The sequence below is a fragment of the Pseudorca crassidens genome, chromosome 5, assembly GCF_039906515.1.
Source record: "Pseudorca crassidens isolate mPseCra1 chromosome 5, mPseCra1.hap1, whole genome shotgun sequence".
NCBI classification, from domain to species: Eukaryota; Metazoa; Chordata; class Mammalia; order Artiodactyla; family Delphinidae; genus Pseudorca; species Pseudorca crassidens.
Window position 1 is genome coordinate 146955113 of NC_090300.1, and position 22013 is coordinate 146977125.

Consider the following 22013-nt stretch of genomic DNA (forward strand, 5'->3'; position numbering starts at 1 on the left):
TTACAGGTGTGATCTGAACGCCAGTTTGCATTAACGGTTACATAACCGTTAATGGCCGTCCCTCCCAAAAACACTCTGTCCTCATCAGCTATTTGCTAGAGTTCCGTGCCAGTTCTTCGGCTTAAGAGGAATGTGAAGAATTTGGAGAAAGCCTGGGAAAAAGCCAGCAACACAGTTGAATAAAGGGAAGGAAAATGAAACCCAGCAAAGGTTAAAGGAAATGAGATTATTTAGTCAGGGATGATTAACAGCAACTGGTCCTGTACCCTGGATCAAAGAAGTCCGGATGCTTGAAAGCAACTTGCCACCTTTAGGTCAAAGGAATTAAAAGGAAATGAGCTTCCATTGTGGCATAAAAGATTTAGATTATAAATAAAAAGCGAAACTAACACCTCTTTAACACCTACTATGTTAGGTATTGGCCCAGGCACTACTGCATTTTAATATACACGAAGACCCTTGAGGTAGAAATCCCCATTTTGCAGAGCAGAAAAGAGGGATCCTAAAAGGTAAGTTCCCAAGTAGACAAGCTGTAATTTCAATCTGGGTCTAATGAATCCAAAGTCCATGTTCTTTAAAACATATCAAATTTCCTAACATGAAAACTGACAAATGTAGGAACCAATTATTGAAAGAAGTAATGGAATCTTTTTTCCTAGATCTTTTAAAAGTTAAGAGAGATTCTTATTTTCTAGTATATTTTCATAAAGCAGATCTACCTAAAAGCAAAGAAGAATAATCCAGTTTTTTGTTTGTTTGTTTGTTTGTTTTTTAGGTACATGGGCCTCTCATTGTTGTGGCCTCTCCTGTTGCGGAGCACAGGCTCCGGAAACACAGGCTCAGCGGCCATGGCTCACGGGCCCAGCCGCTCCGCGGCACGTGGGATCTTCCCGGACCAGGGCAGGAACCCGTGTCCCCTGCATCGGCAGGTGGACTCTCAACCACTGCACCACCAAGGAAGCCCCAGTTTTTAAATTCTCTTAGTCCTAAGCAGTTATGACAGTCTAGAATTATGAAAACAATCACACCACCACCGCCAGGCACCAAGATGCACATACTTTTTCCAGAGAACTACTTTTGTTTCTGTTTTCCTATTCTATAATAAAATATATATTCACCTTCCTAAAAGACACACCAAGTTGTATAACAAATTTCAATTTTTAAGTTAAATTAATTCCATGGATAAATCAGGGGACAACACGCTGGGCTTGGCAGACCTTGTCTTTATTTGACTGTGATAGCAAATAACATCAAGATGACATCTCAAAAGATGTATTAGGCTTTGGGCTGTGCACACTGTCAAAAGAGCCAGTAACTGTCTTCATGAGCAAGAAAGCCTGATGGCCCCGGGGCAAAAAGTGGCATTAAGGCAACTTCACCCCAGCCCCCACTGTATGGGACCCGAAGTTCAAGCAAGAACAATCCACCCTGGTCAAAGCGCGCCACCTCTGGTGAGGGTCAGGAACCGACACTCTTGGGTTGCGGCAACCTAGAGAGCTGCCTAAATTAAAATGAAACTGTAAGGACTGTCACTCGGCCCTGGAGCGTTTCTGGAGCACCAGAGCTAGAAAAGGCCCTAGAGAACGTTCAGCCTAAGGCCCTCTTTTTATGCGAAAGTAAACAACTGGCAAAAGGCGCTGGAGGATCACTCTGCAAGCTAGCAGAGAGGGGCGCAAGGTTTCAGGACATCCCTCTCTAAGGCTGAGCCACGCCACACCAGGAGACAAGGAAGGGAGAGAGGTCACCGGGAACTAGAGGCACTTCCTGCGGAGTGGAGGTCCACAGGGTGGCTGGGAGAAGGGACCTAGAACCCAACTGCCCGGACTTCCACCCAGAAGCTGTATGACCTCGAGGAAGTCACTTCACCCCTGCGTGCTCCAGTTTCCTCATATATAAAACATAAATTGTAATATTTGCCTTATAAGGGTATTTAGAGAAGTAAATCTGTAAATACACATTGCCTGGCACTCCAGGAGTGTTAGGGACCTTTATTTAATTATCCTCGCCCTCTCCCCACCCCCGCCCCTGCCGACTGACACCATCTGCTGGCACGTGGCCCACAGCGGCCAGCCGGGATAGCTGCCCACCTCTAGCCCAAGACCCACCTCTGATTCCATGGGTTCCTTGGCTCACGTTCTCAAGAGAAGAAAGCTGCCTGGTCAAATACCCAGCCCTCGTGGGCAGGAGGCCTCCTAAAATACAAACACAGCCCTCTCGGCCGCCTCCTTACAGCTTTGGAAGATCTGGGGTTTTACCCTACTTGCAAGTTAATAAGCCAGCATGTGAGAGTCTCACGGACGCTGGCAGGAGACACAACACCCCTGTGTCCAAGGCAAAGAACAGTATTCCTCCACGGCAACGGCCATATCCAGAGGGTCAGCACAGTTCAGTGAGACCCAATTCCACAGCGCCAGGCATATGCCATGGGCTGCATTACAGAAGAGAAAACCCAAACTCAGGGAACCCAAATGGTTCATAATGGGAGTAATCCTGCCAGACCTTTTCCCCAGAGGGAAGCATTATCCCTATTGCATGAGTGTAAACAAACCCACCCTCTGTTCTGGACAGAGACAGTATCTCTGCCTTCATGGGGGTTTACTACAGAAGCAGCCTTGAAAAGACAGCCAGAAACAGAGGAGGTCCGTTCCTCTGCTCTCCCAACAATATCTAAATAAACAGACAAGCATATACTATTTCATTGGCTGGAAGACTCGGTATTGCTAAAATGTCAATTCTCCCCAAGATGAACTGTTGATTCAACACAATCCTAATAAAAATCCCAACAGGATTTTCTGTTGTTGTTAGAAAGTGACAAGCTGATCCTCAAATTCGTATGGAAATGCAAAGGACGTAGAAAGAGTCAAAACAACTTTGAAAAATAAGAACAAAGTTGGAGGATTTACACTACCTGACTTTAATATTTATTATAAAGTATGGTATTGGCATAACGCTACAAAAATGGATCCACAGAACAAACGAATAGAGTCCAAAAACTACACCCTCTCATATAATGTCATTTGATTTTCAACAAAGGTCCAAGGGCAATTCTGTGGAGAAAGGAGAGTCTTCCAAACAAATGGTGTTAGATCAACTAGGTGGCTTTATGCAAAAAAACAAAAACAAAAAAAACCAACTTTGAGTCATACCACTCACCATATATAAATATTAACTCAAAATGGATCACAGACCTAAATGTAAAATGCAAAACTATAAAACTAATAGAAGAAAACACATTTTAAAAATCCGTGTGGCAAAAATTTCTATACCAAAAGCATGATTTGTAGAAGAAAAAGAACAATAAATTAAACCTCACCAAAAAAATTAAGAACTTCTGTTCTTTAAAGATGCTCTTAAGAGAATGAAAAGACAAGCAACAAACTGAGAGCAATTATTTGCAAACTACATATCTGACAAAAGATTTGTATGCAGAATATACAAAGAACCTCAATACTCAATTGAAACAACCCAATTTTTTTTTTATACAGCAGGTTCTTATTAGTCATCCATTTTATACACATCAGTGTATACATGTCAATCCCAATCGCCCAATTCATCCCACCACCACCACCGCCCCCCGCCGCTTTCCCCCCTTGGTGTCCATACGTTTGTTCTCTACATCTGTGTCTCTATTTCTGCCCTGCAAACCGGTTCATCTGTACCATTTTTCTAGTTCTACATATATGCGTTAATATTCGATATTTGTTTTTCTCCTTCTGACTTACTCCACTCTGTATGACAGTCTCTAGATTCATCCACATCTCTACAAATGACCCAATTTTGTTCCTTTTTATGGTTGAGTAATAACCCAATTTTTTTTAATGGGCAAAAAGGTGTGAACAGACATTTAATCATAGAAGATATATGGATGGGCAAATAAATACAGGAAAAAATGCTCAACATCATTAGTCATAACATAAATGCAAATTAAGACCAAAGTGAGTGAGGTATATCACACCACTCCCAGAATATCTAAAATTAAGAAGAAGGACTATGCCAAACACTGACGAGGATATGCACAACAGAGGTGGTAACTCTCTGCTGGGGCGGGGGCTGGGGGGTGCAAAGCAGTGCCGACACTTTGCAGCACAGCTTGGCAGTGCCACAAAAATACCTACTACGTGAGCTAGACAGTCCACTCCCAGGCGCTGACCCAAGAGAAATGAAAGCCGGTGTCCAGGCAACAACATACAGGAATGTTCACAGCAGCTTTATTTACAAGAGCCAAAACCTGAAGACAGCCCAAATGTCCATCAACAGCCGAATACATAAAGCAACTGCAGTCTCTCCACATAACAGAATACTACTGAGTAATAAAAAGGAATCAACTATTAATACACACAGGATGGAGAGATCTCGAAATAATTATGCCGAGTGAAAGAAGAGAGGCAAAAAAGAATACACAGTGCATGGTTCCATTTATATAAACCTGTAGAAAATGAAAACTAACCTGTAATACAGAAAGGAGGCAAGCGATTTTCTGGGAAGAGGGGAACAGAGGGACGGGAAGGAGGGATCCAAGAAGCACAAGGCACCTCTCGAGAGTGACAGGTGTGCTCATTATCTTGACTGTGATGATGATTCTACGGGTGTATAACTTACGTCAAAACTTACCAGTTGTTTGCCTTAAATGTGTACAGTTTATTGCATGTCAATTATACCTCAAAAAACCTGTTACAAAAAATGAGCATTTACCACCAAATGGGACTGAAGCTCAAAAACAGAGATTGATCTGAATTACAAAAAAATAAGGAAAGGTAATTTTTTTGCACACTTGAATGAAATATGTTCCTACTGAAGACATGCTATTAAAAAGTATGATAAACAGGATTTCCCTGATGGCACAGTGGTTAAGAATCCGCCTGCCAATGCAGGACACACGGGTTCGATCCCTGGTCCAGGAAGATCCCACATGTCGCAGAGCAACTAAGCCCATGAGCCACAACTACTGAGCCTACGCTCTAGAACCCGTGAGCCACAACTACTGAGCCTGCGTGCCACAACTACTGAAGCCCGCAAGCCACAACTACTGAGCCCGCGCACCTAGAGCCCGTGCTCTGCAACAAGAGAAGCCACCACAATGAGAAGTCCGTGCATCGCAATGAAGAGTAGCCCCTGCTCGCCACAACTAGAGAAAGCCTACATGCAGCAATGAAGACCCAACGCATCCAAAAATAAACAAATAAATTTATATAAAAAAAAGTATGATGAACAGATTGGGACAAAATTTTAGGTTAAATTGGTGGTTAGGGAGAAAAGCCGGAGAAACAGTAAAGACAGCTTTTTATTCCAAAGAAAACAAAAAAACACATCAGATGGATAGAGAGATAGACAGATGGAACTTCAGAGCTGCAATCTCTCAGATTTCTTTTTTCCCCACGTTGCTTAACGACGGGATTTCCCCACACCTGATGTTCAGAGCCACAGACAGCATACATAGTGCTGTATCGTTCACAGTGAAAGGGACAGGTTAAAGCCACTTATTAGCTGTTTTATTAGATAATTTTTCTTTGTGTCACAGAATCATAACTAAATTGAAAGCGATACTTCAGAAACAGAACTAGAAATAACAGCATACCAGTGAGTTTTCTATAATTTGAAATCTTTTTTTAGGAAGGCATGAGAACACCTTGGGATGAACAACCCTCATCTCTAATACTTTACGACCTCCTCCTGCCACAGGGCAACAGGTGTATAAGGAGACGCACAGGTAAAGCCCATCCTTACCGCTCAGAAGCCACCACAACAAAGGGATGAATCCTGGACTCTCACTAATGTACTTCAAGCCTTTCAAATTGATGCTCACGTTGTACAGGGACATCAGCATTAATCTGAAATGTAAAAGAAAATGGTGTTGACACGCTGCCCCTCCATACTGCGTCACCCTAAATACATCTCCTGGTTCACAGGACCTTAACATATTTAGGGGTGCCCTCATGCCCTTACACTTCAGATGTCCAACTCTGACACAGTCTGGATGACAGGTACAGTAAGCAGAAGTATGTAAAATATTTGTCTCTGTGAGGCTACCTGAAAATGGGACACTTCAGCAATACTGCCACGTAACACCACCTCTTATAAGCTCACATAATCAAGAGACACATATGCAAAGTGGGCACAGGGAACCTCAAAACCATATTCATTGAGTAATCCCTTTTAGTACCAATCCTGCATTTATAGACAGATAACCCTCCATTCATAAGTATACTGTACTCTAAAAGTTCAGTTCACTGTTTAAAATTTAATCCTACCTTTCATTCAGTGAATGTTACCCATGATGCCTGGGTGGCCAGGTCAGGCCGTACCATCCTGTTTAATCCACGGCAAAGGGATGGAGAGCACCACAATCCAACCACCCCTAACAACCAACGATCCTACTGACCTGGAGTTAAATAGGGTCTTACAAGTGGTCTTGGGAACTGACCACAACTAGTAATACAGAGTCGAATATTATTAAAAACTGGAAAACTATAGGACTGGTTTCTGATAATACTGCTGAATACAGAGACCCCCAAAACTTCATACTGTACAGTAATAGAAAAGGCTACACAAATATTTTGCAAAGTCTTGAAAAAAATGAATGACCTTGTAAGAAATGAAGGGAAAACATCTCTAATCGGGAACTTAGTGAGAGCTCAAATTCAGAAAGGTGAGCCCTAAAGATGACAGATTCCAGAGACACAGAATGTCAGTGTTAGTGCCTTTGTGCAGAGGGACAGAAAGAAAAGCCTCAGACCAACACAAGACAGGACTTCAGAGCACGGACCCCTTCAGAAAGCCAGGAAAGAGTGAACTGTCAAGCTTGGCATGATTGCATACTTTCTGTATTGCCTAAAAATCCACAAGCCAATAATTTTAATAAGAAAGTAGACCTGGGATGGGAGCTGCTCCCGCCACCCGGCCACAGGAAACATTCTCTTAGAGGAAAGGACCCTCAACTGGGTCCTCAAAGAATTCTCACAAATACAGTGCTAACAATTTTAAGTTCATAATAAAAATCACAAAACACATGAAAAATAAGACCTTAAAGTAACAGCACAAAGAACCAATGACAGAGTCAGCATAAAAAAAATTATCAGATACTGCAATTATCAATTACCAAATAGAAAACAGCTATGTTTAATAGGTATAAATAATTCAAAAAAGAAATTTAAAACATCATCAAGGAGCTACTGAGTATTATAAATAACCAGGCAGTTCAAAAAAGAACCCAGTAGAACTTACAAGAATGAAAACTTTAATAATCAAACTGTAAAACTCAAGGGTAATTGACACCTGGGAAAGGAGAAATACTAAACAGAAAAGAGAGCTAAAGAAGGGCTTCCCTGGTGGCACAGTGGTTAAGAATCGCCTGCCAATGCAGGGGACATGGGTTCGAGCCCTGGTCTGGGAAGATCTCACATGCTGCAGAGCAACTAAGCCTGTGTGCCACAACTACTGAGCCTGAACTCTAGAGCCTGCGAGCCACAACTCCTAAGCCCACAAGCCACAACTCCTGAAGCCCAGGTGCCTACAGCCCATGCTCTCCAACAAGAGAAGCCGCCGCAATGAGAAGCCCACGCACCACAACGAAGAGTAGCCCCTGCTCGCCGCAACTAGAGAAAGCCCGTGCACAGCAACAAAGACCCAATGCAGCCAAAAAAGAATAAATTAAATAAACTTTTTAAAAAGAGAGCTAAAGAAATTGCAGGAAATGGAGCAAAGCTAGGGAGGAGGAAGCCCAGAAAGGCAGCTACCAGACAAGGGGAGCACTAGCGAGCATGCAGAATCTGCCCAGGCTGTGGCCGGCTCTGACCCGGCCACTGGACGAGGCAGACACTACCGAGCCCAGTGGAGAGTGAGAGGAAACCACGGAACGAGGCACAGATTTGGCACTGACCACCTCGGGGGGGCCAGGGTTTAGGAGTCAGGAAGAGCTAACTGCCTGTCAGGACAAACACCAGTTCTCTTCAGGAAAAGGTACCAGAGCCCAGAGCCCACAGCCCATCTCCTGCAGTGTCCTGTGTGTGCACAACTGAACATTTAACCAGCAGGACCGGCGAGGGTGAGGAGAGCAAGGCACTTGCTTTGGTTGCAAATTTAAGGGGTGCCAACAAAGCTTAGTAACCAAGGTTTTTAAAATATATTGTAAAGCAACTTTTAAAAATCAGAACTACTGCAACAATTCCATAATAAGCAATATATCAAAATTTAAAATCAAGATGGAATCAGTAATAGTACTATACCAAGACATATTAGAGCCTGAGGCAAAAGGAAAATCAATAATAGCGATTTAGTCCATTAATAAGGGATTGATTAAATTATGGTACACACATACATGCATGCCATGGAAAATGTTTATTACAGTTTTCTGTTAAAATAGCTGGTTTCGGGCTTCCCTGGTGGCTCAGCGGTTGAGAGTCCGCCTGCCGATGCAGGGGACGCGGGTTCGTGCCCCGGTCCGGGAGGATCCCACATGCAGCGGAGCGGCTGGGCCCGTGAGCCATGGCCGCTGAGCCTGCGCGTCCGGAGCCTGTGCTCCGCAACGGGAGAGGCCGCAACAGTGAGAGGCCCGCGTACCACAAAAAAAAAAAAAATAGCTGGTTTCCCCACTAAGCTTTGTTTGTCAAAAGCAAGCTCCACGGCTGATGTGTCTTCACAGACACATAGGCTGGTACAGTACCCGGGACATGGTAAGCGCTCGGGTTCAACATGGAAAGTGAACCACCTCCCAGCGATTGAGAGCCTCAGCAGCGCAGCGTGTGGAGACGGTCTGTCTCTCCTCCTATTTCCATGGGCATTTTCAAAGTCAAGGCAATGCTGCCGTCCAAGAAGAGAACACCAGACTAGCGCCCTTGAGAACAGTAATGCCCAGGTCTCCAATTACGATTTTCAACCTCGCCACAGGCCACAAAATGAGCCAAAATTACAAATGCTTTCAAGTTTTCCTGACAATTCTTACAGATACCCAAAATCTATGCACTAGTAACCATTTAATGAGTTATTAAGGGATGTTCAAATGTCATATTCATGAGGAAAATTCAACACATTAACTAGAATTTTCTGAGATCTCTAATCCAAGATCTCAAGAAGAGAAAAGTTCAGATCACCAACACAGATAGTTGGAATTCCTCAAAATTCAATGTATTTCCTATGCTGCTTTCAGGCTACAACAGCAGGAGTGAGTCACTGCAACAGAGATCGCATGGTCCACAGAGCCTAAAATATTCTATGTGGCCCTTTAGAGGAAAGCCTGCCAACCCCTGCTTTAGATAATGAAAAGAAAATAAGCCAATCTTCTCTAGATCTTAAGAGGCAAAGTTAATATCTGGGTGATGACTGAAATATGGGGCAAACTCCAGGTAATATGTCTAGTTGAAATTCTTCATTGACTGCTGTTTAACTTTGAGGTGGCAAAAACACAGATTGACAAATGTCTCTAAAATTTCATATTTGGTCACAGTCAGCCAACATTAAGAAGCTAAAATGAGGGACTTCCCTGGTGGTCCAATGGGTGACTCTGCGCTCCCAGTGCAGGGGGCCCGGGTTTGATCCGTGGTCGGGAAACTAGATCCTACATGCTGCAACTAAGATTCCGTGGGCCACAACTAAAACCCGGCGCAGCCTAAATAAATAAATAAATAAATATTCAAAAAAAAAAAAAAGAAGCTAAAATGGAACAAAACTAATTGGCACGGCCATGGTGCCACCTGACCTCGTGTTACTGCCAGGCTACATCTTTCTGAAGACCAGAGAATCCTCCAAGGTCACACCACGACTTAGCAAACAACAAACCCTGAACCACTTCCTGTTTCTTACGCAAATACTTCCTATTCCAACATTTCTACTCCAACCAAAAGCACTCTGTAGCGCTTCCCTGGTGGCGCAGTGGTTGAGAAGCTGCCTGCCGATGCAGGGGACACGGGTTCGTGCCCTGGTCCGGGAAGATCCCACGTGCTGCAGAGCAACTAGGCCCGTGAGCCACAACTACTGAGCCTGCGAATCTAGAGCCTGTGCTCCGCAACAGGAGAGGCCGTGATAGTGAGAGGCCCGCGCACCGTGATGAAGAGTGGCCCCCGCTTGCCACAACTGGAGAAAGCCCTCGCACAGAAATGAAGACCCAACACAGCCATAAATTAATTAATTAATTAATTAAAAAAAAAAAAAGTATGAGTTCAACATATGCCCTTTAAAAAAAAAAAAAGCACTCTGTAAATAATGTATCAAAGTTCCAACTGTCAGGTCAAAAGAGACTGCCCATTCAATTCACTATTCTGTTACTTCAGTATTAAAAGGAAATGTCATTTCCCAAACTACTGTAGTACTAGGAGTCATTTGTTTCTTCCAATGACAAAAAAGTAGGTAAATTCTGCTTCCCACCATGAACCTAAGCAGAAGATACATTATAAATGGATTCATGGGCTGCAAAAGAGCAATCTCCCCATCTCTGCAGTCTTGAGAATTTGAGAGGCATCTGACATTGATAATAGAAGGACTGAAAGCAATGCTAAAATAAAGGTAGTAGTAAACTTAAAATGCTACGCAAGTAACTCTCCTTGAATGACGAGGCCCTCTCTCCACCTAGATACATGAGGCCTGTGCCTGGAGGCTGAGCGGGCTCTCCTGGTGAGACGTCAGAAAGCCACCCCCCAGACAGTCTGACGTCCAAGGCTGAGGTGCTCAAAGTAAAGGTGATGCGAGTGAGCTACCTTGTTCTTCCTTGTAAAAGAAATTATAACTTGTAACCTAGAAGCAACAAAGAATAAACACACCCAGTACTTCAAAACAAGCCAACCATAAAAATAAACCAAAAGGCATGACTTGTGATGTCTACTGACCTGAAACAAAACCCACAAATCAGTCATCCAAAACTGACTAAAATCTAAATTAGCCAAATTAGCACCATCAAGTAATTTTAAGGAACAAAGAGTAATGCAATTCTTAGAGAAGACTGCACATGTTACATGAGAAAGAAGCAATTGGCAGAGCAATACAGTCAGACACTTCAGACCAAATGACGGACGGAAACTCGCAGTTAGAGGCCCACCAATTTTTTTTTTTTTGCGGTACGCGGGCCTCTCACCGCTGTGGCCTCTCCCGTCGCGGAGCACAGGCTCCGGACGCGTAGGCTCAGCGGCCATGGCTCACGGGCCCAGCCGCTCCGCGGCATGTGGGATCTTCCCGGACCGGGGCATGAACCCGTGTCCCCTGCATCGGCAGGCGGACTCTCAACCACTGCACCACCAGGGAAGCCCCCCACCAATTTTTAAAGAGGATACAGTAACTGACAGTGAACATGCTTGTTTTAGACTCGGGCCCCCTCCCCAGTCAAGTCAGAGCTTAAAAATCTGTGGTCTGTATGTACCATACGCAACCCTAACCAAGTACCTTAGATTAATTTTTATCTACTACTTAACAGAGAAGACACACAAAAAGACAACACGACACCCACCTCCCTGGTGAAGAAAGAAACCTCCTCACCATAGTCAAATCCCCTTCATGAACTCCGTCTGAACTCGGACTTCAGGCAGGTGGGAACCACTATCTCATCTGCTACGGGAGAGAGGTGTGCATCTCCATGTACCTTTACAGCAAATATGCAGAGCCTGACGGTCCTGTCCTCCACACTTGTATCAGCAGCGCATACCGCAGTAATCTTCCCCACCACCGCGAGAGGTCTGTCCGTGTTGATCTGCATAGCTCAAACGTATTTTCACTGATGCGTCCCAACATACTGATCACAATTTATTTCTCTATTCTCCAGCTGACAGAGGTTTAGGTCAGTTCCTAGTGCGTGCTGTAACAAACACAGCTGCTATGACATTTCTGCACACGTGTCCTGGGGTTTATGGGTAGAACTTTCCCTGGAGTAAGTATGCAGAAGTGGGTTACCTGTCCCAGGCCTGTGTCAATAGGACTGGTAAAATCCTAATGAAGGATGGGCAATGAGACAAAGTTAATGAGAAAGTTAAGTGCAAAAGAAACCAGGGAGAACTTAAAAGGCTGGAAGTAATCCTAACTCCTGAAATCCAGATCTCCGATGAGAAACAAAAATTGTGTTTGTCCAGCTCTTACTGAGCGTCAAGGAGAACGGCAACACCAGTGTCACACGACAGCAGTGGGGAAACAAGCCACAACCAGGAGTTTCTGAGGGTCCATCATACCAGGCTCAAGGCCAGCACGACACCTGGTGGCCCTCAGAATCCCAAGATCAGGGTACAACCCCAGACACGCACAGAAACTGCCTGTACCAGACGCTCTGTGCGCCAGGCTGATGCCCCGTGGTTGGAGGTGGAAGGAAAAGGACCGATGCTGGTGAGGATGGGGAATCTCCGGACACTTCACACCCCGAGTGCTGGCTAAGTAAGAAGAAATGCACAGAGAAGAGGTGGACAAGAGCCCCTGCCAGGCAGCACTGACTTCCCTAGCCTTGGCAGACGGAGCCTGGTCTAGGGCCGGCCTGGGGTTGCCCACAGTCCTATCAAGTGGCCATATGGAGCAGACACCTGAGAGGCTGATGTGAATGTTAAAAATTATCAACAGAGAACACAGACCTGGTTGGTGTAGCAAGAAGGTCATCCCCTTGAAGATACGGAAGTCAAGGCTTAAAAGATACACCACCACAGCAAGCAGCACCCCAGCCCTCCTGCTGGCAGCAGAAAGCACCTTGAGAGGCCCTCAGGGCCAGATATTGGAAGTGTCTAGATTTGGAGAGTTTAAAAAGGGTCTTCCAAAAAAAAGGCAGATAAACTGGAGCTATCGAGAAATTAAATGGCTGAGAAGACATAACCCTGAAAGAACTCACAGAGGCCAAGTTACAACAATGCCCCACTTGTCACCAAAGAGGTGGCCCTGGGGCCCCTCGGTAGAATCAAGTCTGTTATAAAGGGCCACTAACCCCAAGGGCCCATGGGGACTTCAAGGGAAGCAAAAGGAACAGGGCAACATAAGCCAGCCCTTCATTCTGGGAAAATGTGTCATGTCGTGGAAAATCCAAAGCCACCCAAATCCTAGCAGAGCTGGAAATGCTCTGATATGGACCCTAGGGCGCCGCTGAAGGTGATCACAGCACAGCTGGGAGAAAGTCGGCTGAAAAGGAGCCAGTGGAAGGGAGAACTTGGAAATGCCTAAGCAAGAGATGACAGCTAATTGAGCAAAATCCCAGAGAGCAACTAATCAAAAGCACAGCTAATCAAAGCCAGAGGTGGAAACCCCAAAAGGCCACATGAGAGAAGAAAGTGAGGGTGAGAGGGTATACACAAGTGAGGCAGAGAGACGAGAAAGCTCAGGCCCACAGGCCTCGGCTCTCCCTGGGGAGCAGGAAGGAGAGCCACCTGCTGGGATAAGTGCCCCTGCCCCACAGAGGGCTGAAGAGCAGCGCAGGGGCCGGAGTCACAGAGAGAGTCTGAGTCTGACCCGGCCACGGTGGAGATGAAAGTGGCACCGATAAGGATGCAGAGGAGGGTTCCAGGGGGACTGAGGACCAGGTGAGGGTGAAACGGCATGACTCTGTGCATCTGAAACCTTCTCCTCAAGCATCACCACAGCTAGGAAGGGAGAAGGTGGATGGCCGGTCCAAGGTCAGAGCATCAGGAGATGGTGGTGAGGGTCCAGGTTAGCTGGACGGAGGGGAGGCCATGGAGGAAAGAGAAGCAGTAAGCAGCAGGAGTCTCAGCGAGGTTCGGGGAGTGATGGGAGGAGGGAGCTGAGCAAGAGAGCATGTGTCTAAGGACCACGACGGGCTCTCCACCTCAGAGGCTGGAAACCCACGTGATGATAAACCCAGGGCCCTCTGTATGCTGTTGTAATAATGAATGTGTGTCATAATGTATCTGTCCAAATCCACTGAATGGACAACACCCAGAGTAAACTCTTAGGTAAACTATGGCCTTTGGGTGACTGACGTGCCAAAGTAGGTTCACCCTCGGTAGAAAATGTCCCATTCTGGTGAGTGACAGTGATAACAGGGAAGGCTACACATGGGGGGCGGGGGGGGGGGGACAGGGGTATATGGGAAATCTTTGCATCTTCCTCTCAGTTTTGTTGTGAAGCTACAACTGCTCTAAATAATTATTTGTAAAAACTCCCATCTCTGGGTCTGAGGCACCCAAGCTGCTGAAAATGGGCAGCCTTTGACCATGAAGGTGGCGAGGAAAGCCAAACCCCCAAGAAAAAGGCAAACTATAGTCAAGGTGTGGAGAGGCCAAACGGAACAGGAGGGTTGCTTGCAGTACAGGAAGGGTCCTAGCTCTGGAGGACTCAGGCTGGACGCTAGCAGCGATGGAGAAAGTGGGTATACAGTGTGCGTATCAGAAGGCGGCCACAGAGAACGGAGCGGCAAGACCTGCCTCAGGCCGCTTTGCACAGGGATCCCAAGACGGGTCTGAGGCTGACAGCCTGCACACGGCTGTGCTTGGGGGTCAGATGGAAGACTGTCAAGTAAGCAAGTAAACGTCTCTGCAGGTGGATTGGGAGGAAGACCGGAATTTTAAGAACCACCAAACCAAGAGTTTACCACTCAGCCCCCAAACCCAGGGTGGCACGAACCACACAGAGAGAGCACCAGGAGAAGCCCTCTGCTCAGGCTCGAGGAGTAGCAGCGGGATCTCGCAGCAGTGACCGTGCTGGCAATGGGAGTCCTCGGGTAACTCAAACTCTGTGGAAAGGAAATGTGATCCTCTGAACTCCTGCTTCTTGCCCTGGACTGGGCCTAGCTGCAGAAACATGTGACCTCAGGGCATATAAAACCTCAGCATTGGGCTTCCCTGGTGGCGCAGTGGTTGAGAGTCCGCCTGCTGATGCGGGGGACATGGGTTCGTGCCCTGGTCCAGGAAGATCCCACATGCCGCGGAGCGGCTGGGCCCGTGAGCCATGGCCGCTGAGTCTGCGCGTCTGGAGCCTGTGCTCGCAACGGGAGAGGCCACAACAGTGAGAGGCCCGCGTACCGCAAAAAAAAAAAAAAAAAGTCTCAGGAATGTGACCCCACAAGGTCGTCTACAGACTCCTGGCCTCACCCCAAGCTATGCATGTGTGGATCTGATCATAAACAGCATATCTAAGACTCTGAAAACTAAAATATCAACTATCATCCAGGTCCCAAACAGGGACATACATGAGGGGCAGAGCATCAGGAGATGATGGTGAGGGATCAGCCTCACAGCAACAGCACTGCAAAAGCTTCTTAAAAATGGAACTGAAAGGAGTTCCCTGATGGCCTAGTGGTTAGGATTCAGCCGGGGTTCAATCCCCGGTCAGGGAACTGAGATCCCAAAAGCTGTGCAACATGGCCAAAAAAAAAAAAAAAAAAATGGAACTGACATGGAAGCCACAAACAGAGAAGGCTGGTCAGAACTTGTGACCTGAACCCAACCAGGCTGACCGCTGCTGAAACAAAACATCAACACCTCCCATAAGATTTAAGCAAGACCCAGGGTCTCAAAACATAATATTCAAATGTCCACAGTACAACCCAAAAATTACTCAGCCTACAAAGAAACAGGAAAAATCCCAACTCACGTGGGACAAGACAACCAAGAGATTCCAAGGCCAAGATGACACAGATGTGAGAAGTATCTTACAAAGACTTAGAGAAGCTATTTAATGAAGTGCTCAAGAACTAAAAGCAAACACTTGAAATAAATGGTGTGGTAGCAGAATCCTAAAATGGGTCAACGTTTCCTGCCCTAATCCCCGAGACCGATATATAACACCCTGGTCACATTAAGTTGCCTGGTCAAGGCAGGAGACTCTGCAGATACAATTAAGGTTACTAATCAGCTGACTCTGAGTTAATCAAAAGGGAGTTTATCCAGTTATGCCAAATATAAACCCGTGACCCCATCAAAAACTGAGCTGGGCTTCCCTGGTGGCGCAGTGGTTGAGAGTCCGCCTGCCGATGCAGGGGACACGGGTTCGTGCCCCGGTCCGGGAAGATCCCACGTGCCGCGGAGCGGCTGGGCCCGTGAGCCATGGCCGCTGAGCCTGCGTGCCCGGAGCCTGCGCTCCGCAACGGGAGAGGACACGGCAGTGAGAGGCCCGTGTACCGCAAAAAAAAAAAACAAAAAAAAAACAGTGAGTTTTCTCTGGCGGGCAAAAGAGGAGGAAATCCAAGAGGTTCTGAAGTCTAAGAAAGGTTCGGCAAGCTGTTGTGACCTGAAGATGGGGTGAGGTTACGTGATAAGGGATTCAGTCAGCCCTGGAAGCTAAACGTGGCCCCGCCTGACAGCCAGCAAGGAAACAGGGACCAGAGTCCTATCAACGCAGGGAACTGGATTCTTCCAGCAACCTGGATGTACGTGGAAGAGATTCTTGTGCAGAGCCTCTGGAAAGGAGCCTTGCCTGGACAACCCTTGATTTGGGCCACTTGAGACCCTGTAGGTAGCCCAACCCAGCCCACTCAGACCTCTGACCTACAGACCTTGAAGTAGGTGTTGTTTCAGCCAATAAGTTTGTGGTAATTTGTTAAGCACCAGTGGAAAATAAGTCCGGATTCTGGCTCCTGGAAGTGGGGTGCTGTCAAAACCATCACCTATTCTAAGTTCACCCTGAAGTTCACCCATGATAGCATCTAGGACTCAGTGATTGCCCTAAGGTGGGAACATTCCTTTTGTTTATATTATTTTCCTAAAATAGTATTGAATAGAGAGTGTATCCCTTAATTCTCCGGGAAATTTGTTTCTTCTATTTTTTAGAACTATAGTCAAATTAAGTGCATTTGCTTGAAAAAGGGGCCCAATCAGCAAATGCTAACTACTATGTAAATAAACATGAACTTTTAAATATCATCCACCGTACACTTTGAGTTTGGTGCACTGTCCCGGCTTCAAGTCTCCCAGAAGCTGCAGTATGGTGTCCAAGAGCACCCGACTTGAGTTAACCAGGAATTCACGACCACTTGCTACGGCAGCTACATCTGCAACATAAAGATGAAACAAAGCGTCAAAAGTCTGTCCAAGATAGAGGATGTGTTGCTGTCCTTCTCCTAGCAGACTTAATGAACACACAGAATGGTTATCCACAGAGCTAACAGCCCAGACAGGGTAACTGACAACCACAGCCGTTACTAAAACGGTGAGTGACGTCCGCTGTGATTAGCAAATGCCTCAGTAGTGGAACAGAGCACTGGGTCTAAATACGTCTGCAGCCTGAGCACAGCACAGCAAGTGGACACCAGGCTCCAGAATACTGGATTAAACAGCTATGGGCTGTCAGGGTCCAAACAGAAGGTAGGGGCTGATTATCTATCTGGGACCAAGGACACTAAAATCCACTTTCAACCCTGGGAGTGATATCCTAATGACTCTAAACCAGAATACCAAACTGAGATCATGAGGTCAAGAGAGAATACAAAAACTGATTCCAAAAAGAAATTTTTCTAAATTGTACATCCTGCTGTGGGTCAGCAAGTATCACATTTCTTCATGCTTGAGGCCCCACAGAACCAGCACGGGGACCAGACCAAGTCACTACACGGACTCCCATGGACACCGCTGCAGATAACACTGGCTCCATCACATTCCCAAATACCCGTGAGGACACGTCAGTGATCCAGAATATTTATGTATGTGTCGGTAAGATTTTTCTTTAGCTAGGTCTAACAATAAAGCATGATTCAAAGTGACTAAAATTTCTAACCCAAATGAGCCGGCCAGGGTGGAGACAAGAAGGGCAGCAGCATCCTCGTTCTCCTGACTTCAGTGGAAATGCTTCCAGTAATTCACAGTTAAGTGAATCTCCAGCAGAGATCCTCTACAAGTTTAAGGAAGTGTTCTTCTATTTTTAGTTTGCTAATAACTATCGAGAATGGAAGATTAATTTTATCACTGATTTGTTCTGCTTTGATTAACGGTAACCTAATGGCAGAATATAAAATTTCATCTATGCTACCAGAACAACTTTATGAAATCAGATCCTGGACATTCCTATTTATTTTTGTTTATCTGAGCTGAGGAGGATCAAAAGAGATATATTAAAGTTTCCTAAACCTAACAGATTTTTTTTCCCATTTCTGCTTGTCCTTCCAGCACTTTTTGCCTCTTTCCTTGAATTGGTGCTATTTGGTATATAATTTCATGACAGCTATAACTTTACTAAGACAGGACCCTTAACTGATACAAATGTAACCTTCTGTGTTCAATGAATTTGAACCTGATGACTCTATTTTCTACCATAGGAAACACTCTAGTTTTACTAAAGAAATACTTGGGGGGAATGAAGCATTTGGCATCATAAACTCAAAGTCATTTTAAGGTAGTTTTTTGGGGAAGACATTCTTCATGTTATGACTACATACGGGAACTCCCCAGTGAAACATACATTCTAGCTACATACTTTAGTAGTTTCCAGAGACGACATCCCAGCAAACCACGGCTCTTGTTTGCAGACCTTGGGTTGTTCCTGCCCTAAGACTCCAGTGTGACCAGCAGAATGCAGCGCAGCTGCTGCATGACTTTCAAGGCAAGATAGAAAGAGCCTGGCAGCTTCCACCTCCGTCTCTCGCCACTTGCTCTAGGAGCCCTGGGTCGCTAGGAAAGAAATCTGACTCTCCTGAGGCTGCCGTGATGCAGACTACAGAAAAAGCACACAGTTGGAGAGGCCTGGGACTACACTAGGATAGGAAGATGTCCCACTAGCCCTCAGCTGTTCCATCCCTCAGCAATTTGAGGCACCCCAGCTGAGGCCCCAGACAGCAGAGTAGCAGCAAATCCTCGCTGCCAAGCCCTGAGAAAATTGCAGGTTCCGGAGCAAAATAAATGACTACCGTTGTTTAAAGACAAAGGTTGGGGGCAGTTTGTTACCTAGCAACAGATAACAGGAACATCACTAATATATCACTGAAGAAAAAAAGTACCCTGTATCTGAGCAGGCAACAACACCCAACAGAACACAACAAATGTACTGGTAACTGAAGTCCCCTATCATGTATCCAGTATTATAATAGCAAATGCCAATGCTGCATTCCAAGCAAACTATGAAGTAAAATAAACGTGAATAAATTCCTGCTCAGATAGCTCCAGTATTTGTCAGTCTGTCTGGGATGCTTATGAGTCAACCATAGGACTACAAAGGATTGCTGGTTTAATTTTCTGTTAAAATGTACTTTTTTTTCCCTAGGTTCATTTTTCTTTAAAGTTTATAAATATTTCTAGAAGTTACCATAGTAATTATATAATTTAAGGAATGAAACTAGTGTGAATTATGTATGCTGATAAAAAATATAAAGAGCTGAGGCAGATTATGTCTGATAGTTTTGCTTTAGGTTGTAACAATTCTGTCTTATTTTCGACAATAGAAATAATAATAAGGTACTGGCATAATGACAGTCATACAGATCAATGGTAGAACTGAGAGACCAGAAATAAACACTCAAATTTATGATCAACTGAGTTTCAAGAAGGGGATCAGGACAATTGAATGGAGAAAGGATAAAAAAGTAATCTTTTTAACAAATGGTGCTGGGACAACTGAATATTCACATGCAAAGAAATAAAAACTGGACCCCTACCTCACACCATACATAAAAATTAACTCAAAATAGATCAAAGACCTAAATGTATGAGCTAAAATTATAAACCTCTTAGAAGAAAACACAGGAGTAAATCTTCATGTCTTTGAATTAGACAATGGTTTCTTAGATATGACAACAAAAACACAAGCAACTATAGAAAAAACACACTGGATATCATCAAAAATTAAAACTTTTTTGCTTCAAAAGACACTATCAAGAAAGTGAAAAGACAACTACAGAATGAGAAAAGTTTTGCAAATCATATGCCTGATAAGGGACTGGTATCTAGAATATACAAAGAACTCTTATAACTCAATAATAAAAAGACAAATGACAATTTTTTTAACATCTTTATCGGAGTATAACTGCTTTACAATGGTGTGTTAGTTTCTGCTGTATAACAAAGTGAATCAGTTATACATATACATATGTCCCCATATCTCCTCCCTCTTGCGTCTCCCTCCCTCGCACCCTCCCTAGCCCACCCCTCCAGGCGGTCACAGAGCACTGAGCTGATCTCCCTGTGCTATGCGGCTGCTTCCCACTAGCTATCTATTTTACATTTGGTAGTGTATATATGTCCATGCCACTCTCTCACTTTGTCACAGCTTACTCTTCCCCCTCCCCGTGTCCCCAAGTCCATGCTCTAGTAGATCTGTGTCTTTACTCCCGTCTTGCCCCTAGGTTCTTCATGACCATTTTTTTTTTTTTTTAGATTCCATATATATGTGTTAGCATACAGTATTTGTCTTTCTCTTTCTGACTTACTTCACTCTGTATGACAGACTCTAGGTCCATCCACCTCACTACAAATAACTCAATTTCGTTTCTTTTTATGGCTGAGTAATATTTCACTGTATATATGTGCCACATCTTCTTTATCCATTCATCTGTCAATGGACACTTAGGTTGCTTCCATGTCCTGGCTATTGTAAATAGAGCTGCAATGAACACTTTGGTACATGACTCTTTTTGAATTATGGTTTTCTCAGGGTATATGCCCAGTAGTGGGATTGCTGGGTCGTATGGTAGTTCTGTTTTTAGTTTTTTAAGGAACCTCCATACTGTTCTCCATAGTGGCTGTATCAGACAATTTTTTTTCTTTTTATTTGGTTGCACTGGGTCTTATTTGCAGCTCGCAGGCTCCTTAGTTGCGGCTCACCAGCTCCTTAGTTGCAGCACGCGGGCTCCTTAGTTATGGCATGTGAACTCTTAGTTGCAGCATGCATGTGGGATCTAGTTCCCTGACCAGGAATTGAACCCAGGCCCCCTGCATTGGGAGCGGGGAGTTTTACCCACTGCACCACCAGGGAAGTCCCTCAAATGACTTAATTTTGAAATGGGCAAAGGACTTGAATAGACATTTCTCCAAAGAAGATACACAAATGGCCAATGAATACATGAAAAGATGCTCAATATCATTAGCCATCAGGGATATGCAAATCAAAACCATGACAAAGTACTACTTCATACCCACTAGGGATGGCTATAACCAAAAAACAACTTTAAAGTGTTGGCAAGTATGTGGAGAAGCCTCATGCACTGCTGGTGAGAATGTAAAACGGTGCAGCCACTGTCAAAGAATGGTCTGACAGTTCCCCAGATGCTAAAAGCCATATCATACGACCCAGCAATTCCACTCCCAGCTGTATAGCCAAGAGAAATGAAAACATATATCTACACACAAACTTTTACACAAATTTTCACAGCATCATTATTTATAATAACCAAAAAGTAGAAACAACCCAAATGTCCATCGATTGATGAATGGATAAATGTGGTATAGCCAAACAATGGAATATTATTCAGCCATAGAAAGGAATGAAGTACTGGTACATGCTATGACATGGACACCTTGAAAACACTATGCTAAATGAAAGAAGCCAGTCACAAAGGACCCCATGTTATATGGTCCCAGTATATGAAATGTCCAGCACAGGCGAATCTATAGATACAGAAAGTAGATTGGCTGCCTACAGCTAGAAGAATGGCAGGATTGGGGAACGATGGCTGAGGTGAGCAGAGCTCCTCTTCGGGTGATGAAAATGTTTAAACATTGACTGTGGAGATGGACGCACAATTACATGAATGTACTAAAGCCATCAAATTACATACTTTAAGTTGGCAAATTGTATGGTATATTTTTATCTCAATAAAGCTGTTAAAAAGTAAATATAGTGGGCTTCCCTGGTGGCGCAGTGGTTGAGAGTCCGCCTGCTGATGCAGGGGACGTGGGTTCGTGCCCCGGTCCGGGAAGATCCCACAGGCCGCGCGGAGCGGCTGGGCCCGTGAGCCATGGCCGCTGAGCCTGCGCGTCCGGAGCCTGTGCTCTGCAACGGGAGAGGCCACAACAGTGAGAGGCCCGCTTACCGCAAAATTAAAAAAAAAAAAAAAAAAAAAAGTAAATATAGTAATAATAACAGTGGGGATATGACTGTCATGTTCAGTGGATTACTCAGTCTCTACTGCTCATCCTGGACCTGTTCTCTATAAACTGCTCTTCTGAAGCACTCACACTACATCACGTTTT

General features: G+C 44.9%; 1 protein-coding gene across 6 annotated transcripts in view; it reads right to left on the bottom strand.

Moving 5' to 3' along the window:
• HSF2BP (heat shock transcription factor 2 binding protein) overlaps window positions 1-22013 on the bottom strand; it is an 83635-nt gene that overhangs the window by 30840 nt on the left and 30782 nt on the right. For 5 of the 6 annotated variants that reach the window (XM_067739610.1, XM_067739606.1, XM_067739605.1 and 2 more), the window contains 2 exons: window positions 16771-16888; window positions 5725-5828 (listed from right to left, as the gene is read on the bottom strand). In XM_067739610.1, the coding sequence (XP_067595711.1) occupies window positions 5725-5828; window positions 16771-16888 (222 nt within the window). The remainder of the gene's footprint in view (window positions 1-5724; window positions 5829-16770; window positions 16889-22013) is intronic. The other variant, XM_067739609.1, reaches the window with a different exon arrangement.